Source organism: Panthera leo, chromosome B3 (assembly GCF_018350215.1).
Source record: "Panthera leo isolate Ple1 chromosome B3, P.leo_Ple1_pat1.1, whole genome shotgun sequence".
In the NCBI taxonomy this organism is placed as follows: Eukaryota; Metazoa; Chordata; class Mammalia; order Carnivora; family Felidae; genus Panthera; species Panthera leo.
The window spans coordinates 3980115-3999617 of NC_056684.1; the positions used below are offsets into that span (position 1 = coordinate 3980115).

Sequence of the window (19503 nt, forward strand, 5' to 3'; positions counted from 1 at the left end):
GTGTGTGTGTGTGTGTGCACGCACACTAAGAAGTTACCGTAAGTCTACCCTCTTTGCAAATTTCCAAGGACACAATGTCATATTGTTAACCACAGGCACCGTGCTGTAGAAAGTTCTTGCCTGGCTCCATCTGTCAGCTGGTGCTGGGGCCCTCTCACACCTGTCTTATTTGGTCCACGTGGTTGTACATTTGACCTTTGGCTGGGGAAGCAAGAGACACCATTTCACATTGCGTGCAGTCAACAAACCTGTTCTCTGTCCTGCCAGAGAACACTCCAGATGCATGGTCACCGTGCCACAGTCTTTATCCTGTGCACACAGGTGCTCCAAACACAGACAGGTAGGAGCTCCCTGGATTCTGAGGCAGTGGCCATGACTTGTTTCCCGGGAGTATTCTTAGTGCCCAGCCCAGCCCTCTTACGTAGCTGCAGAGTAAATATTTGTTAAGTAAATATGTATTTATATTAGTATTCGTATTTGTAAGAATGGGAGCACAGTACGATGCTGTTTTGTGACCTTGTCTTTTCTCTCAATACTGTGTCCTTAACATCCACAGTCCTAGTATTGGCTAGCTTTCGTGGGAGTCCTGGAACCTATAAGGTTGTTGGGGTTTTTTCCTTAATTTATTTTCTTTCTTTCTTTCTTTCTTTCTTTCTTTCTTTCTTTCTCTTTCTTTCTTTCTTTTGTTCTTTCTTTCTTTCTTTCTTTCTCGTTGTTTGTTTTGTTTTCTCTGAAGCAAGAGATTTTGAGTGACATTCAAATCCTCCAAGGTCTAGATAGTTCTGTTCAGAAGGATCTGGGACTCTGCCACAGTTGATGGCCTCCTGATTTTGTAACTTCTGGGTGTAAATCATTGAACTGTGATGAAATAGAGAATGAATTATAATGGATAAAGAAAAAAGGAACATCTTTCCATCTTAGTAAGTAGGCACTTACAGCTTGTAAAGGTTGAATGGTATTTGTTGCATGGATATGTGGTTCTTTATTTAGCGAGTGCCTTGCTCTGGAGCCTGTGGATTATTTACGAGGTTTTTTGCATGTATGTGTGTTTATTTTCATTTTCCGTAGACAGCACTTCAGTGGCCGTCCTTTTGCCTGAGTATCTTTGCATACCCTCCTCCGTTGCCCCCGAGCAGATTCGTAGAAGCGAATGCTTGGCTTCTGGAGTGGACAGTTTTAAGGCTTGGGCTGCATGGTGATAAATTGCCTACCATCAAGTTATACGCAAAAGAGACAGATGCATTCCACTCTGACAGCCTGGATTTTTAACAAAATCTTTTATTATTTTTAAAATTTTTTAATAAGTTTATTATTTTTGAGAGAGCATGAGCACAAGCAGGGGAGGGGCAGAGAGAGAGAGAGAGAGAGAGAGAGAGAGGGAGACACAGAATTCAAAGCAGGCTCCAGGCTCTGAGCTGCCAGCACAGAGCCCGATGTGGGGCTCCTTAACCATTTTTAGGTGTGCAGTTTGGGGGCGTGACACACATTCATTTTGCTACATGACCGTCACTACTGCCCATCTCAGAACTTTGCAGCCCGTGATTGATTTTTTTTCCCTATTCTTTCTAATTTGTAGCTGAAAGGCTCTCGTTTTCGTTCACTGTGCCTCTTTGACCGAGAAGGTGTAACTTGTTACCACGCGCTGTGGACGCATGTCTCTTCGGGTCGTCTTCGGTCCTCATCCGTGGCTCCGTGGAGCCATTCGATGCCGTGGGCCATCCCGCCTGGGACCTCTGTGCCCACAGGCGTCAGCCTTAGCCGCCTTCTTCGCTGCTTTCGTCTGTCCCTCTCTGCTTGCTCAGCTTCCGCGCTTCACCTGCCCGTCGGTGCGTGCTGTTCACAGTTTCCTCTGCGCCTTTGCGCGGTTCTCCACCCCCCCCCCCCCAGGGGCCGTGCCTCACACTCTGCGGTCATGGTAAAATAGGATAAAGTTCACCATTTTAACTATTTCTAAACGTATTTGCAATTCAGCGCCATCCAAAACATTCACCGTGCCCTGCGCCTGTCACTACCATCCGCCTCCAGGACTTTTTCATCTTCCCAGATAGAAATTCTGCCCCCAGTAAGCAGTAACTCCCCACCCCTCTCTCCTCCCAGCCCCTGGCACCCACCGTTCTACTTTCTCTCTTGATGAACTTGACTTTTTGATTCACATAAGTGGAATCATACAGTTTTGTTTTGTTTTGTTTTGAGAGAGAGAAAATGAGCAGGGGAGAGGGGCAGAGACAGGGAGAGAGAGAATCCCCAGCAGACTCCGTACGCAGCAAGGAGCCCGATGTGGGGCTCGATCCCACCACCCTGGGATTATGACCTGCGCCGAAATCAAGTCAGATACTCAACCGAGCCACTGAGGCACCCCACAGTCTTTTAGCCTGTTGTGTCTCGCTTAGCATAACGTTTTCAGAACTCGTCTGTGTTGTAGCATGTGTCAGGACTGCGTCCCTTTTGTGTCTAAATACTGTTCCGTTATATGTTCATCCACTCATCTGGTTGTGGACACTGGGTTGCTTCTTCCTTTCGGCTGAAGCGAATAACGCTTCTGTGAACACTGGGGTACGAGGGTCTGTTGGAATCCCTGCTTTCAGTTCTCCTGCGTGTGTGCCTAGATGTGGAGTTGCTGGGTCCTGTGATAATTCTACGTTTAACTTTTTGGAGCAAATCTTTTTCCACGTGCTCTGCACACTTTGTGAATAAATGGTGAAAAAAGAGATGGCAGCTGAGACCTCCCAGGGCACCAGGCTGAGGGACTGTGCTGCGCGGGGACCCTGAACGTGGGAGTCTGGACGAGGGGTCCAGGCAGGGGCGGGGGCAAGACCTGGTTCCTGAGGCTGCACAGCTTGGCTGTGTGATCGTCCGTCTGTCCTTAGTTTACTCTTCCGAGCAGTGGCTTCTGTGTCTCTAAGGAAGGTGGCCCCTGAGTGCTACTTGCCGGGATGAAATACCAGAAGCGAGGACAGTTGCCGAGATGAGGGGACGGGAGGGCTGTGTGCTCTGGGCTGTGGGTCCCCGCTTAGACTGTTGGGCCCTGCTGGCAGGCACCTTTGGCCAGGAGCAGCTGGGGCATTTCCAGCTGCAAAAGGGAGGTTCTAGAAGGATCTGGAGCTCTCCTCTCCTTGCGGCTCAAGCCTCCACACGATGGTCAGAGTAACTTAGAGGCAAAGTAAGAAAAGTGGAGGTGCTCCCTGAGCACTGGGTGCTTCTGTCAGTCTCCCTCCCCAGGGCACAGGGATATGCTGAGCTGTAACTCTGTCCAGGCCACTCCAGACCAGCAGAGAATGGCAGCACCCGGAAGGGCATCTTCCTAGCCTTGAGATGAGGCCTCCCCGCCGTCTACAGGTTGGCCTGCGTGTCCCCAGGTTGCCTCATGGAAAAACCATTGGCTGCACTGTTTATTGAACTCCTTTCTTGGCACTCTCTAAACCCTGCCTCTCTGTGTTTTCCGTGTTTCTAAAAGCATGCAAAAAATTCTCCTGCTAATAAGAGACTTTGAAATAGGCAGTCTGGCTCCTTCCTTGGTCACCAGCAACCAAGAAAGGCAGTGGAGTAGGCACACCTCTGTCTCCTCGGGGTGGATGTCCATGAGTGTCCTTCTAGAATGTGCTAAGTATCTGTTAGCCTCTACTCCCACCCACTAGGATGACTGTAATCAAAAAGGCAATAACAGGTCGCCTGGGCGGCCCAGTGGTTCCATGTCTGACCGTTGATTTCGGTTTAGGTCATGATCTCACGGTTCTTGAGTGGGAGCCCCGTGTCGGGCTCCATTCTCTCAGCAGAAGGCTCTCTGAATTGCAAGCTCTCTGCTTGGAATTCTCTCTCTTCCCGTCTCTCTCTGCCCTTCCCCTGCTTGTGCTCCTTCTCTCTCTCTCAAATAAATAAATAAACTTAACAACAACAACAAAAACCATTTAAAAAAAACACCTCAAAAAGGCAGTAACAAGTGCTGGGCAGGAGGTGGACAAATCGGAACCCTCCTATGCTGCTGGGGGGGCCGCAGGATGGTGCGGCCTCTTGGAAGTCAGCCGGGCGGCTCCTCAAAGAGTTAAGCATAGCGTTACCCTGTGACCCAGCAGTTCCACTCCTAGATGCGTATGTACCCAGAGCCAAGAACACACATGCGCACGTAAACGTAGTACACAAGCAATTCCTAGCAGCATTATTTATAAGGGCCGAAAGGTGGAAACGATGCAAATGCACATTTGCATTTGCACCGATGAACGGGGAAACAAAATGTGTCCGTATCCATACAGCGGATGAACGTTCAGCCAAAAAGTGAAGTGTCGATGCATGCTACAATATGGGTGAACCTTGGAAACACTGTGCTCCGTGAAAAAAGCCACACACCGTATGATTGGATTTATATGAAATGTCCAGAACAGGCGAATCCATGGAGACAGAAAGTAGATGAGCGGTTGCCTGGGGCTGGGAGGAGGGACAATGGGAGAAGTGAGGACGGGATTTGGGGGGAGGGTGACGGAAATGCTCTGAAATGAAAGAGCGGTGATGCTGTACAATCCTGCGAATCAGCTAAGACCCCTGGAACTGTGCACAGGGGGAGTGTTATGGTGTCTGAATTACAACTCGATAACAATAACGTAAAAACTATCCGTTTATATGAAATTTAAATTTAGCCAGAAATCCTGTATTGTGTGTGTGTATGTGTGTGTGTGCGTGCGTGCACGCACGTGCACGCACGCGCACACGTGTGCTTGCCAAATCTGGCACCTCTATAATTGCCACCTGTTTTTCTAGATACAGTTTTTTGTAATACGTAAAATATCTGATAGCCTGAGAGACCAATTGATAGTGTAAATGGAAACATCACAAATGTGCTTTTGAGGTATGTCTGCACCTTAATTTTATTTTTTTAATGTTTAATGTTTATTATTATGTTAAGAATAATGTTATTATTAATGCTTAATGTTATTTATTTTGAGAGACAGAGTCTGAGCCGGGGAGGGGCAGAGAGAGAGGGAAACACAGACCCTGAAGCAGGTTCCAGGCTCTAAGCTGTCAGCACAGAGCCCGAGGCGGGGCTCGAACCCACAAACTGTGAGATCATGACCTGAGCTGAAGTTGGACGCTTAACTGACTGAGCCACCCAGGCGCCCAACCCCCCAGTTTTAATTTTATTTATTTGTTTGTTTGTTTATTTATTTTTAATTTTTTCTAATGTTTATTTATTTTTCTTTTTTTCTTTTTTATTTTCTTTTTTTATTTAAAAAAATTTTTTTAAACGTTTATTTATTTTTGAGACAGAGAGAGACAGAGCATGAACGGGGGAGGGTCAGAGAGAGAGAGGGAGACACAGAATCGGAAATAGGCTCCAGGCTCTGAGCTGTCAGCACAGAGCCCGACACGGGGCTTGAACTCACGGACTGTGAGATCATGACCTGAGCCGAAGTCGGACGCTTATCCGACTGAGCCACCCAGGTGCCCCTAATGTTTATTTATTTTAAGGAAATAGAGATAGAGCATGAACAGGGAGGGGCAGAGAGAGACCCAGAATCTGAAACGGGCTCCAGGCTCCGAGCTGTCAGTGCAGATCCCAACGTGGGGCTCAAACTCACAAACCACGAGGTCATGACCTGAGTTGTAGTTGGACGCTTAACTGACTGAGCCACCCAGGCGCCGCCTCCCCCCCCACCCCCCAGTTTTAATTTTAAATAGGAGTGAATCCTAAGATAACAATAGCTTTTTTCCTCCCAAACCCGAATTCAGAGGAGTAGCCACGCATTCAGCGAGGGTTGGCTTCTTGAGCCGGTCCTAGAATACTGACTTTGCTCCCCAGGAACGTGAAGGGGAAATGATGAACCATTCAAGCAGTTTGCCAGAACTCAGACTAATTGACCAGTAAAGGAGAAAACCAGTCTCAGACTCCTACATTTTTTAAACTTGAAAACGTTTTTTAAATTGTGAAAGCACACAGTCACTCTTTTTGAAGATTTTTTTGTTGAATCTGATGATCACAGGAGAGACAGCTAGGTTCTGTTTGGGCGAGTGGAGCTAAGGTGGAAAAGGGATCATGTTCCCTGCATCGTTATATTCAGAGTGAGGGGACTCGTCCCAGGTCCCACGGCCAGGGCCAGCAGCCCCTGCTCCAGGGCCCTCGCCTGGTCCCCCTCCTGCCTCGTAGGAAGAGAGACCACCCAGTCTGAAGTTTGAAGGAGCCCCTCTACTTTCTCAACATTGTCCCCTGACGGGACAGAAATGAGATAAAATCCAACCCTATCATGTCCCTGAGACAAATGAAGATACTTAAATCTTTTCAGTCCACCGTTCAGATATCTGTCGTTTTGCTTTCCTTTCCCAGAAAAGGTGGGGTGCGTGGTAACTCTCAATAGACGCGAAACCAGATGGTTGTGGGGTGACCCCGAGGACTTTTTTTGAGCTCCAGGACTTTGCTGCTGCCTCCCTGGTTCCGTTGTCTGTGTCCTCCTTTCTCCCCGTGGGCGTTCTGAGTGCTCTCGTCGACCCAGTGGGCTCCCCAGCGTAGTCTAACCCCGCAGCGTCACCCCGAAAACGGAGCCCGTCGGCCTTCCAGCGTCTCGGCCACATGGTCTGCGGGCAAGGTGCTCAGCACAGTGCGGACATCCCTCAACTGCCCCAGCCAGAAAACTCGGCCTCTGGGGCGTCCTTCTCCCTGTTTTCTTCCACATTTGATGTTGAAACAAAACCGAACCGATAAACAAACAAAAAACCCAAAGCAGTGGTATCGCAGTTTGACTCGGGTATGGTACAATTCAGTTATATAAAATACACAATTCATTGATTTTTTTTTTTTTTTAATATTCAGAACTTGCACAGACATCCACACCATCTAATTTTAGAACATTTTTGTCCCTCCTTAAAGAAACCCAGAACCCATGTGGGGCACCTGGGTGGCTCAGTCGGTTAAGTGTCCAACTTCGGCTCAGGTCAAGATCTCACAGTTCATGGGTTCCGGCCCCGCGTCGGGCTCTCAGATGAGATCTGTCAGCACAGCGCCTGCTTCAGAGCCCGCTTCGGATCCTCCGTCCCTCTTTCTCTCTCTGCCCCTCCCCTGCTTGTCCTCCCTCCCTCCCTCCGTGTCTCTCTCTCTCTCTCTCTTTCAAAATAAACTTAAAAAAAATGTTAAAAAAAAAAAAAAAAAAGAAACCCAGAACCCATTAGCTGTCACTCCACATTCTCCCCATTTGTACTATAGACCAATAAAAAAGCCCTCAGCATTTAAAATTGAGAATGCTGGGGCGCCTGGGTGGCTCAGTCGGTTGGGCGTCCGACTTCAGCTCAGGTCACGATCTCGTGGTCCGTGGGTTCGAGCCCCGCGTCGGGCTCTGGGCTGATGGCTCGGAGCCTGGAGCCTGCTTCCGATTCTGTGTCTCCCTCTCTCTCTGCCCCTCCCCCGTTCATGCTCTGTCTCTCTCTGTCTCAAAAATAAATAAACGTTAAAAAAAAAAAATTTAAAATTGAGAACGCCGTTCTTCCCGTCCTTTAAGAAAGATCCCATCTGCCGTGATCGGGCATAATGTTGCCAAGTCATATCCTCATACCAGGTGTGGCGTGCAGCCTCCTGTATTTTGTTTCCATCGCGGTGTAATATGGGACTCTGTGCGCAGATGCATCATAGCGAAGGGAAGAGAAACTGCTGCTTCGGCAGTATTTTGTGCTCTCCTGAATTAGCTGTCCCAGGGTTCGTTAATCGTTAGGACTTGGGCAGCTTGCCACCTGGCTTTTTAGAAATCATCACTTGGACGTATTCCGATCCTTGGCTTGGTGTTCGCAGTACATGAATCACAGAACTCTGCTTTTTTGTTTAGAACTCCCTTTTCTCCTGATAGATTCAGACGGGGTGAGTTTTGATAGCACAAATGCTCCCTCGGTATGCCACATAACGGAATAAAATCACGAATACGTGTCAAAATCCTCAGACAGTGTGACCTTCCAGAGACAGAATGTGAACAGAAGGCGCCCATCGATGTGAAGGCCAGTTTGCAAGTGGGGGTCGCTCGCTCCCGTGTGCTTCCAGTGACGGACACTGCTGTACTCACAGCTCCCAGGTGACGTCCAGCAGTCTGGGGTAGAGAATACCATTTCTTTTTTTTTGTTTTAATTTTTATTTAAATTCCAGTTAACATACGGGGTAATATTAGTTTCAGATACACAATAGAGTAATTCAACATTTCCATGCACCACCTGGTGCTCATCACAAGTGCACTCCTTTTTTTTTTTTTTTTTTTTTAATGTTTATTTTTGAGAGAGAGGGAGACAGAGCACGAGCAGGGGAAGGGCAGAGAGAGGGAGACACAGAATCGGAAGCAGGCTCCAGGCTCTGAGCGGTCAGCACAGAGCCTCGTGCGGGGCTCGAACTCACAAACTGAGAGATCATGACCTGAGCCGAAGTCAGACGCTGAGCCAGCTGAGCCGCCCAGGCGCCCCTAGTGCACTCCTTAATCCCCATCCCCTATTTTACCCATCCCCTCACCCACCTCCCCTCTGCTACCCAGTAATTTGTTCTTTAAAGTCAGGAGTCTGTTTCTTGGCTTGTCTCTTTTTCTTTGTTTATTTTCTTTCTTCAGTTCCACGTATAAGTGAAATCACATGGTGTTTGTCTTTCTCTGACTTATTTCGCTTAGTGTAACCCTCTCTAGCTCCATCCGTGTCGTTGCAAATGCCAAGGTTTCATTCTTTTTTGTGGCTGAGTAATACTCCATTGTGTTTATACCACACCTTCTTTATCCGTTCATCTGTCGACGGACACTTGGGCTGCTTCCATAGTTTGATAATGCTGCTGTAAACATTGGAGTGTGGGACGCCCGGGTGGCTTAGTCGGTTGAGCATTCGGCTCTTTATTTCTGCTCAGCTCGTGGTCTTGGCGCCCGTGGGATTGAGCCCCATGTTGGGCTCTGCGCTGACCGTGGAGCCTGCTTGGGATTGTCTCTCTCTCCTTTTCCCTCTGCCCCTCCCCTGATTGTGCTCTTTCTCTCTCTCTTTTTCTCAACAACAACAGCATTGGAGTGCATGTGCCCCTTCAAATCAGCATTTTTGTACCCTTTGGATAAACACCTAGTAGTGCGATTGCTAGGTCGTAGGGTAGTTCATCAGCGTCTTAGAGTTTTCAGAGAGGTGTTTTTGCTTTTTTTTCTTTTTTTCCCAACAGTTCTTTAACAAGATTTATTTCTGGGGTATCATCCTTTTTGTCAGTTTTGCCTATGACACATTTTTAAAGTAAATTTTTTCAGTTATACATACAAAAAAGTGCATACATAAATTATAAGTGTAAAACCCAGCTCAGGGAGTTTTCACAAAGTGAGCACAACCACACATCCATCACCCAGATGAAGATAGAGAACATCTCTTGCACTCCAGAAGCTTCTCTCGTGTCCCTTTCAGTTGAGAGCCGAGTGAGTTTTGTTGTACTTTCTGTCTTAATCCTGCCCTTGGTCTTGTCTTCCCATAACCTGTTTTCCTACCCTGCACCCCAGAGAAGCCCCCCACCCTACCCCATGCACGTATTTGACTCCCACACCAGCTCTGCTTTTCTGAAACTCTGCCTCTTCTCCTCACTGGCGAGATCCCCACCCGCCGCTCGGGACCACCACCCCTCTCGGAGACTCCTGACCCTTCCCCAGAGTGGATCCGATTGTCCCTCTGGGGCAGCCCACAGCCTGTGAACCAGTCCTGGAACTTCGTCAATCCCACATCACAGGGGGACCCACCGAGAATGTGTGCGGAGAGCCCCAGAAAACCGTCAAGCCCTCGGGGATATAAGGCAGTGTTATTAAGAAAGCCTGCCAGCATTCATCAGGGTCACTTGCCTCATCTCTGATGTAAATGTGACCCAAAAAGGGAATCCCCAGTCGGTGGAGGAGGAGGGTTTGTGACAAATGTGACTTACATGAGATCTCTCGTTTATCAGGTTTGTTAATCCGGGCAGTTTGGGGGCAGGCAGAAATAACTTGAATAGAATGGGTCCCCTGTGACCCGCTTGTCAGTGCTCAGACCAGGCGAGGACAGAGACTTCTGGCTAGCATCAGCAGGTGCACGTTCACCCCAGGGAGCCCCTAATCCCTTGTCGTCATGGGGTAACGGGGAGTGAGTCCCGCGCCCCCACTGATGAGCGATTCCGCCTGCATCATGATTAATTCCTTGGACTTCTGTTTCTTCCTTTATAAAAAATTTTTTTTTTAATTTTATCTTTTTAATTTACATCCAAATGAGTTAGCATACAGTGCAACAATGATTTCAGGAGTAGATTCCTTGATGCCTCTTACCCATTTAGTCCGTCCCCCTCCCCCCACCCCTCCAGTAACCCTCTGTCTGTTCTCCATATTTAAGAGTCTCTTCTGTTTTGTAGCCCCCCTGTTTTTATATTATTTTTGTTTCCCTTCCCTTATATTCATCTGTTTTGTCTCTTAAAGTCCTCATATGAGTGAAGTCATATGATGTTTGTCTTTCTCTGACTAATTTCACTTAGCATCATACCCTCCAGTTCCATCCATGTAGTTGCAAATGCCAAGATTTCATTCTTTTTGATTGCCGAGTAATACTCCATTGTATGTATATACCACGTTTTCTTTATCCATTCATGCATCGATGGACATTTGGGCTCTTTCCATACTTTGGCTATTGTCGATAGCACTGCTGTAAACGTTGGGGTGCATGTGTCCCTTCGAAACAGCACACCTGTATCCCTTGGATAAATACCTAGCAGTGCAGTTGCTGGGTCATAGGGTAGTTCTATTTTTAATTTTTTGCGGAACCTCCGTACTGTTTTCCAGAGTGGCTGCACCAGCTTGCATTCCCACCAACAATGCAAAAGAGATCCTCTTTCTCCGCATCCTCACCAACATCTGCTGTTGCCTGAATTGTTCATGTTAGCCATTCTGACAGGTGTGAGGTGGTATCTCATTGTGGTTTTGATTTGTATTTCCCTGATGATGAGTCATGTGGAGCATTTTTTCATGTGTCGGTTGGCCATCCGGATGTCTTCCTTGGAGAAGTGTCTGTTCATGTCTTTTGCCCATTTCTTCACTGGATTATTTGTTTTTTGGGTGTTGAGTTTGATAAGTTCTTTATAGGTTTTGGATACTAACCCTTTATCTGATGTGTCATTTGCAAATATCTTCTCCCATTCTGTCAGTTGCCTTTTAGTTTTGCTGATTGCTTCCTTCGCTGTGCAGAAGCTTTTTATTTTGATGAGGTGCCAATAGTTCATTTTTGCTTTTGTTTCTCTTGCCTCCGGAGACGTGTTGAGTAAGAAGTTACTGCAGCCAAGGTCAAAGAGGTTTTTGCCTGCTTTCTGCTCTAGGATTTTGATGGCCTCCTGTCTTATGTTTAGGTTTTTCATCCATTTTGAGTTTATTTGGTGTCTGGTGTAAGAAAGTGGTCCAGGTTCATTTTTCTTCATGTCACTGCCCAGTTTTCCCAGCACCACTTGCTGAAGAGACTGTCTTTATTCCATCGGATATTCTTTCCTGCTTTGTCAAAGATTAGTTGGCCATACGTTTGTGGGTCTGTTTCTAGGTTGTCTATTCTGTTCCATTGATCTGAGTGCCTGTTTTTGTGCCACTCGGACTTCTGTTTCTAACAATGTTCTGTTGCATCAATGTGTTTCTTTGCTCCTTGTTACATGGGCTGTAACTTTATAATAATATATTTCAATATCTGATAGGGCTGAATCTCCTCATTGCTCTTCATTTTCAGAATCTGCTTGGCTGTCTTCATACGGTGAGTTTTCCACATGAATAACCCTATCTAGTTCTAAATATATTCCTGTTGATAATTGTGACAAATGTATGTATTAATTTAGGGATGATAGACAGCTTTATGTTCACTTGTCCTATTTAAGAGCAGAATGTGTCTTATTAAAGTTTGCTTTTGTGTGCCTTTAGAAGTTCTTAGGATGCCTGTGTGGCTCAGTCAGTTGGGCGTCCGACTTTGGCTCAGGTCATGATCTCACAGTTTGTTGGTTCGAGCCCCGTGTTGGGCTCTGAGCTGACAGCTCGGATCCTGGAGCCTGCTTTGGATTCTGTGTCTCCTTTTCACTCTGCCCCTACCCTGCTCATGCTCTGTCTCTCTGAAAAATAAATTAAAAAATTTTTTTTAATTAAAAAAAAAGAAGAAGTTCTTAATTTTGTTGAGGGGCAGAAAGAGAAAGAGAATCTTAAGCAGCCTCCATGCTTGGGGCAGAGCTTGACCCTGGGTTCGATCCCACAACTGTGAGATCATGACCTGAGCTGAAATCAAGATGCTTAACTGACTGAGCCACCCAGATTCCCCTAGAAGTTCTTAATTTTTTTTAAATACACTTTGTGCATACCTCTTCAATAGATTCCTACACATGGTATGCTTTTGGTTGCTACTGTTCATGGGATCTTTAAAAAAAACCCATTATATCACCTATGTGGTAAGGCTGTTGGTTTTATTTTTTGACAATTTTATAATTAGTCATCTTGCTGAATTTTATTATTCATATTCACTTGATTTTCAGCTGATTCTCCTGGGTATTCTAGGTGTGCAGTCATATTATCTGCAAACAACAATCACTTTACTATGTTATATTTACTATGGGGCTTTTGTACGAAAGTAGAACCATGGGATGCCCATGAGTTAGAGTCTTTGCGTGGAAGAATGCACTAGAGGGACCTTTTGTCCGTTATCTCCTTTTTTACCCTCTCTGTGTGCTAGGCTTTGGAAATTTGAGACTGCCAGCTAGGGCCTTATGAACCATCTAGAGCAAAGTCTAGGAGCCAAGTGAGCCAGTTCTGCTGGTCCCTGTGACAGATGCTCAGTCCCGAGCCCATGTCCTGGGGCACAGATGAGACGTCTCGCGGTGCTCTGATGGGACTTGACGGATGAATAGAAGCTTCTGGCCAGCCAAGCAGGGGAGGAAGTATGGGCTCGAGGCAGGTCACGTGCACATGCACATTGGAAATGCAGGTGATTCGGAAGTGCCCGCAGGAAAACAGCAGGGCCGTCTGGGGTGGCTCACCGGGGGCTTGCAGACCACGTTAGCACAACTGGAGTGGGTCCGAGGGAGCATAGAACCGGGGAAGGTGTTTGCATCGGGGCAGACCCTACCTTACTGTCCACTGAGCTTGAGGGCAGGCCTTTCTCTTGGTGTTGTGTGAGTGGTGTTGCAGGGGTTCAAGACCCAAGGTAGATAAACTAGTTAGGGCATCCTATGAGACTCTGAAACTGTTTAAATAGCTGTAACGTAATGCCTGGATGCTTTGTTTTCATTCAAATCAAACAGAAGTACGAATAATAAGAATCATGAGGTTTTACAGATTCATCTCAGAAAAAAGCCTGGAGCTGAGCATTGCCAGTGAAGGATTATGATACATTAAAACATCATTTTTCTTTCTTTCTTTCTTTTTTTTTTTTTCCTTGCAAAAACTGGTCCTGCCAGTTCTTTGCAGAATTATCTTACACGGAGCCAGGAATTGTTCAAAGCGGGAGTCTCTGCTGAGTGGGTTTCATATCCCAAACATACATATGTTGCACAGAGTGTCTAATTATTCTTGGGGACAATTACTGTCAGGTTCCAAAATGTGTTCAATGAGCAGCAGTTGGTGTTTATTCAGCTCTAAAAAGACTGTGCGAGGGAACAGTAGGTTATATTGTCTGCCTAAAGAAACGTTTTTGCCATCCGGAAACATCTGCTTTCTATTTAAAGCGCTGGAGAACGAATGGGAGTATTTTTGAAATACACTCCCTAACCATGGAACACCAAAGAAAGGAGAATAAAATTGGGTATGAAGGTAGTTTCTGTTCTCTGATACACACTCCCCTCAGCTTTTCCCTGTTGGGAGGGAAAGGCGGCCTCCCGGGTTGGAAAGTTCTGCTTCTCTTGAATTTTTCTATTTATACTGATTTGCACACTTACAGGAACTGACTTCTGTGCCCTAGTTCCAGCATTTTCGTTTTTTCAGGGGATCTCTCAGAGCTGGGGTCTGCATTTCTGAATTCTACAGTCAGGTTTATAGACTCCCTGGATTTTGCCCATAAAGATGTAAGGATTTGTGGTATATAGTAAACTTTCTATGAAGGTCAATGTATTAGTTATCTTTTGCCGTGCAATAAGTTGTCACAAACTTAGCAGCTTAAAACAAAACCCTTGCTCTGGATCTAGAGTCTGGGCATGGCTTAAGTGGATCCTCTGGGTCTCTTAGGAGATGTCATTAAGGTGTCAATGGGGGCTGAGATCTCATCTGAAGACTCAACCGTGGAAAGATCTGAGCTCAAGCTTCTAAGCGGTTTGGGCAGAATTTTAGTTCCCCGGGCATGTTGGACTGAGAGCCTCATTTCTTCTCTGGCTGTTGGCTGAAGGCCACTCTCCGTTCTGCAATTGGGGGTCTCCCCAGCACGGCGACTTGCGTCACCAATGCCATCAAGAGAGTCAAGAGAATCTGCTAGCAAGACAGAAGCTACGATCCTATGTAGCTTACTTGCACAATGATGTCCCATCACCTTTGCCATATTCTTTTGGTTAAAAGCAGGTTACAGGTTACCCTCCCTCCCCCCACCCTCACTGTCCTGTGCTCAAGGGAAGGGGCTTACATAAAGGCGTGATTACCAGGAGGTGGGGATGGTTGGAAACCACATCAAAAGCTGCCTCTTGCAGGGGTGCCTGGGTGGCTCAGTCGGTTAAGCGTCCAAATTCAACTCAGGTCTTGATCTCGCAGTTTGTGAGTTCAAGCCCCGCGTCAGGCTCTGTGCTGCCAGCTCGGAGCCTGGAGCCCTCTTTGGATTCCGTGTCTCCTCCTGTCTCTGTCCCTCCCATGCTCATGTTCTGTCTCTCTGTCTCTCAATAATAAATAAACATTAAAAAAAAAAGTAAAGAAAACAAAGCTGCCTCTTGCAGACAGCTATTATTTTAGAGAGTGTGGCATAATGATTAAGAGGGAGGGTGACCATGTTACTTAGAGCCTACTTCAAATCTCAGGTCTGCCGCTTACAGTGTAGCCCAAGGCAGGTCCTCGGCCTCTCTCAGCCCCCATTTCCCCACCTGTGCACCCCCCCCCCCTGCCGAGAATTGCTGTGCTCCTAAAGGAGAGGTCACATGTCAAACCCAGCAGATGGTAAGTAGTCATTAATGTTAACTGCTGGCTTTTTTTTTCAATCCTTCCCTGCCCCCCCCCCCCCCGCCTTTTTTTAAAATACCATTAGATTTTTGAATTTTAGAAGAATTAAATGGAACTGCCCCTGGCCTCAGGCTTGGTTATTCACGTGGAAATCTCAGTATCGTGGGTAGTTTCCTGGATGTAAAGCTGCTACCAGGCCGGCTGGCTTTCCCAGGACTGAGGAAGGCAGGTCCTGGGCTCTCCCCGCTCTGCCCTGCAGAGACCTGACCACGGCGAGCCGGGCTGCAGCCACTGAGGGCGTGGCCAGCTGGGTCCGCTGTGCATTTCCGACACACTTGGGGTTCTGGGTGGGGCCCCCAGGGTGACCCACGATGGCTGTGGCCCATCCCCAGAGCTGAGCGGGCAGATGTGGAGTTGGGGCATCTTCCTGTCCGTGTGTTCACCTTGACCTGAATCACGCCATGCACATGACTCTCCTCTTTTGCTTATCCCTGGTCAGGAGCTCTCCCGTCTCTTGTCTGTCTGTCCCTCCCACCCCGCCTCTGTTCGCTTTGCTCTCCTCACTTCCTCTCTCCTGCAGGCCTCAGGGACACAGGGTGCTTGCAGGAGATCACTGCTTGGCCACACAAGCTGCACCCCCGTCTCTGCCCAGAGCACTCCTGCCTCACCGTGCATCTCCCCACCCTTTGCACCCCAAGTTCCTGTTCTTGGTGTCACCGTAGTCCCCTTCAGGCTGAGGGAGGAAGTGTTCGAGTCATTCCGTGTCATTCAAAATTAGCTGTGTCTTTCTGGAGGAGAGATGCCGGCTGTGGGGTCACTTTTTCCATCTTTTTATCTAGATCACTTGTTATGTTTGATGTGCCTATCTCCCCAGCTTCTTTGGGGGTAAAAATCACCTGGAGCTCTTGTTAAAAACAGAGCTACCCAGGGGCGCCTGGGTGGCTCAGTCGGTTGAGCGCCCAACTCTTGATTTTGGCTCCTGTTACGATCTCACAGTTCCTGAGTTTGAGCCTGGCATTGGGTTCTGCTCTGAGAGCACAGAGTCTGCTTGGGATTCTCTGTCCCCTCCCACTCACCCTGGCCCCCAGTCCCCCAGCTGCCTCTCCCCTGTTCATTCTCTCTCTCTCTCTCTCAAAATAAATAAACTTAAAAAAAAAAATAGACCTACCTAACTCCTCCCTCTACAGCCAGGTTTCTGGGGGGTGGGGAGTGGGGTAGGTTGGGGCTCAAGATCTTGGTTTTTTTTTTTTAATGTGTATTTATTTTTGAGACAGAGACAGCATGAACGGGGGAGGGTCAGAGAGAGGGAGACACAGAATCTGAAGCAGGCTCCAGGCTCTGAGCTGTCAGCATAGAGCCCGACGCGGGGCTTGAACTCATGGACTGCAAGATCATGACCTGAGCTGAAGTCAGATGCTCAACCGACTGAGCCACCCAGGCGGCCCAGGGATCTTGTATTTTTATTAAGTGCCCCAGCTAATTTTATCAGAGGGTTAGAAAACACTGGTCTAATAGTGCTAAAGCCCGGACCCAATCCCTCTTCCTCAGTGTGGAGGACACGAGGGCAAGTCTGAAAGCCGAGCCCTTCCCCAGCGAGGGCTCCTGCCTGACCCCCAGGCCCCTGCCCGCTTGTTCCCCCTCGGTGCCAGGGAGGCGCGGACTTCAGCACAGTGTGGTTATTTTCTCTTATCGAAGTACAATTGGCATATCGCACTGTGTGAGTTTTAGGTGTGTACCATGATTGCATATGTGTACACGTTGCATGATTTCTTTGAAAACCTTTTCTGTGGTTTCTGCCCTTTCCGTCAGCCCCTCTTCTTGCGTATGCACGAGAATGCCGTGTGAACAAGTGTTTTCCTTTACGGTGTTGTGCTTAGATGATTTGCAAAACATGGTGCCGGGGCCGACAGCACAGCTGGGGGATCCAGATGTCAGACTTCCCCACGTGGACGTGATTAGCAGCGCTGGCAGTCGGGTGCACGCGCACACACTCCCCTGCAGGCTGGCCCCTGGTGACAGCAGAGGCGGGAAATTACAATGAGAATATCCCTTTTGTTTCCACACACAGTCCCCCTGCCGCTGGAAGGGTGTCAGTTTGGGAATGGGTGGGGGGGGGGGGGTGAACTTAATCACGGTTGAGGGAAGACAGATGTCCTAGTAATCCACACCCCCAGGGGCACATGTCCTGCTCTGGGATCTAAAAGGGAGGTTTCGGTGTGGGGGGGGGGGAAGTGAATGCTTCTGTTGGTTCTTCTGGAAAGCTGGCCTCTCGATTAACAGGTGCATCGAGGTGGCATGCATAGCATGCCCTTGGCTTTTATTCTCCCAGAACAACAGTCATGAAAATCTTTCTGCATTTGTCTACAGTCGATGGCCGATGCTGATATTCATGGTGATGTTCTGTATTCTTTGCATGAGGCTCAAGTAGTAAATTGCTTTTCTAGGAAGAAGTTTCTCTTCTAAGAAAGAGCTTTCTTTCCAGTAATGAGCCTTCTATAGGCAGGATGGATTCAAAGCCTGCTTTGCCTGAAACCACTCTGTCTAGAGACCAGACTACTTAAAATTCACTTTCTCCTTTTGATTTTTTTTTTTTTTTTTTACCCATTTGTCACGTCCTACTGTTTTATGTTGTCTCTTTTGGCATCGTCGGGATTTTGAAAACTCGTCCGAAGTTACCTTTTGGTTTTGTTTTTATCTCTAGTAAATGCTTATTACACTTGTAGCATTTTATGAATGATGGGGCTGTCTTTACATCCTGCTGGCTTTTAGCCCCATGTTATTTTAAACACTTAAAGGATTTTTTTTAAGTTTATTTATTTTGAGAGAGGAAAAGCATGTGTGCATACATGAGCAGAGAAAGGGCAGAGAGAGAGAGAGGAGAGAGAGAATCCCAACCTGATGGTGGGGTTCAAACCCATGAACCGTGAGCCAAATTAAGAGTCAGATGCTTAATCGACTCAGCCACCCATGCGCCCCTGAACACCTTAAGGATTTTTGAGCCAGTTTGCCTGAAGACCCTTTCTTTAAAATTAGGTATATTCTGCAATGATGCTATGTTTGATTTTTATCTTACTTTGTGAGGCATATACCTTAAAATATGAATTGCATATAATACATTATGGTTTTTATCCATCTGCCTTATTTCTTGATGCTTATTGTCAAGATCGAATTAATTCCCCACTTGTCAGAAAGAAACCTGGATAGTGTGCTCATTTGGTTAATAATCACATTAGGGGCGCCTGGGTGGCTCAGTCTGTTGGGCATCCGACTTCGGCTCAGGTCATGATCTCGCAGTGCGTGGGTTCAAGCCCCGCGTCGGGCTCCGTGCTGACAGCTCAGAGCCTGGAGCCTGCTTCAGATTCTGTGTGTGTGTCTCTCTCTCTGCCCCTCTCCCACTCACGCTCTGCCTTTGTCTCTCTCTCAAAAATGAATAAAGATTAAAAAAAAACATGTAAAGAATCACATTAAAAATTTACAGACGTGCAGAGGGAAAAAGCAACAACAGTGATACGGAGGCAAGAATAGCAAAAGAGCTGGGTTTCATGACTTTAAAACTCAGAAAGGTTTATAAGTTGGAAACAAAACTTTAAGGCTCAGTCCATTACGAATGAAGCCATCATTCATAAAATGCTGCGGATTTGAGAAGTACTCACTAGAAATAGAACAACAAAGCTGCAAGTGGACTGCAGAATGCTAAAATGGTGGCAGAATCCTCCAAAATAAACGTGTCGCAAAATCCCCAAGAGGCCAACGGGCTGTCAGAAAAAGAGCCGGCCTGCGGCAGGATGCAAAACACCGGACTAGGAGTGGCATTTAAGGCAAATTGTTCATTAGGACAGTCGCCCTGAAGCCTCAGTGTGCGGGGTTTCAGTGCCTCCTCTGCTGGGGTCTCTTTTTCCTCTTATTGTCATTGTTCTCATGCATATGTATCTTTGCCAATAAGCTATGAAAATCTCTGGGGGCCACAGGGGGGGGGCCAGCAGTCACTGGCGATACACGAAGCCGTCTTCCCTCAACTCACACGCGCTTCTCTCCTCTCGCAGAGAACAGCCTATCTTCACCACGCGGGCACACGTCTTCCAGATCGACCCCAGCACCAAGAAGAACTGGGTGCCTGCAAGCAAGCAGGCGGTCACCGTCTCCTACTTCTACGATGTCACCAGGAACAGCTATCGCATCATCAGCGTGGATGGAGCCAAGGTACCACCCCAGAGGCTGATTTTAACATCCTCCATTCCTTCCTTCTCATCAAAGGCAGATAGGTTTGAAAGCGGAGGGGAAAGGGTGCACCGGATCCTAATGCTTAACGCAAATGCTGCTTTTAAAATCACGACGTTGGTATAGTCACACAGCCTGCTTTTTTTTTTTTTCATTTAAAATTATGGTAAGTGAAAAAAGAAAAAAAAAAGATTTCCCTGTTACCACATTGGCTTTGTAA

General features: G+C 47.2%; 1 protein-coding gene across 8 annotated transcripts in view; it reads left to right on the forward strand.

Annotated features, from left to right (window-relative positions):
* HOMER2 (homer scaffold protein 2) overlaps positions 1-19503 on the forward strand; it is a 115172-nt gene that overhangs the window by 32799 nt on the left and 62870 nt on the right. For all 8 annotated transcript variants that reach the window (XR_006203285.1, XR_006203286.1, XM_042940886.1 and 5 more), the window contains exon 2: positions 19109-19265. Coding sequence is in view for 6 of the 8 variants with exons in the window: in XM_042940886.1 (XP_042796820.1) it covers positions 19109-19265 (157 nt within the window). In the remaining 2 variants the exon portion in view is untranslated. The remainder of the gene's footprint in view (positions 1-19108; positions 19266-19503) is intronic.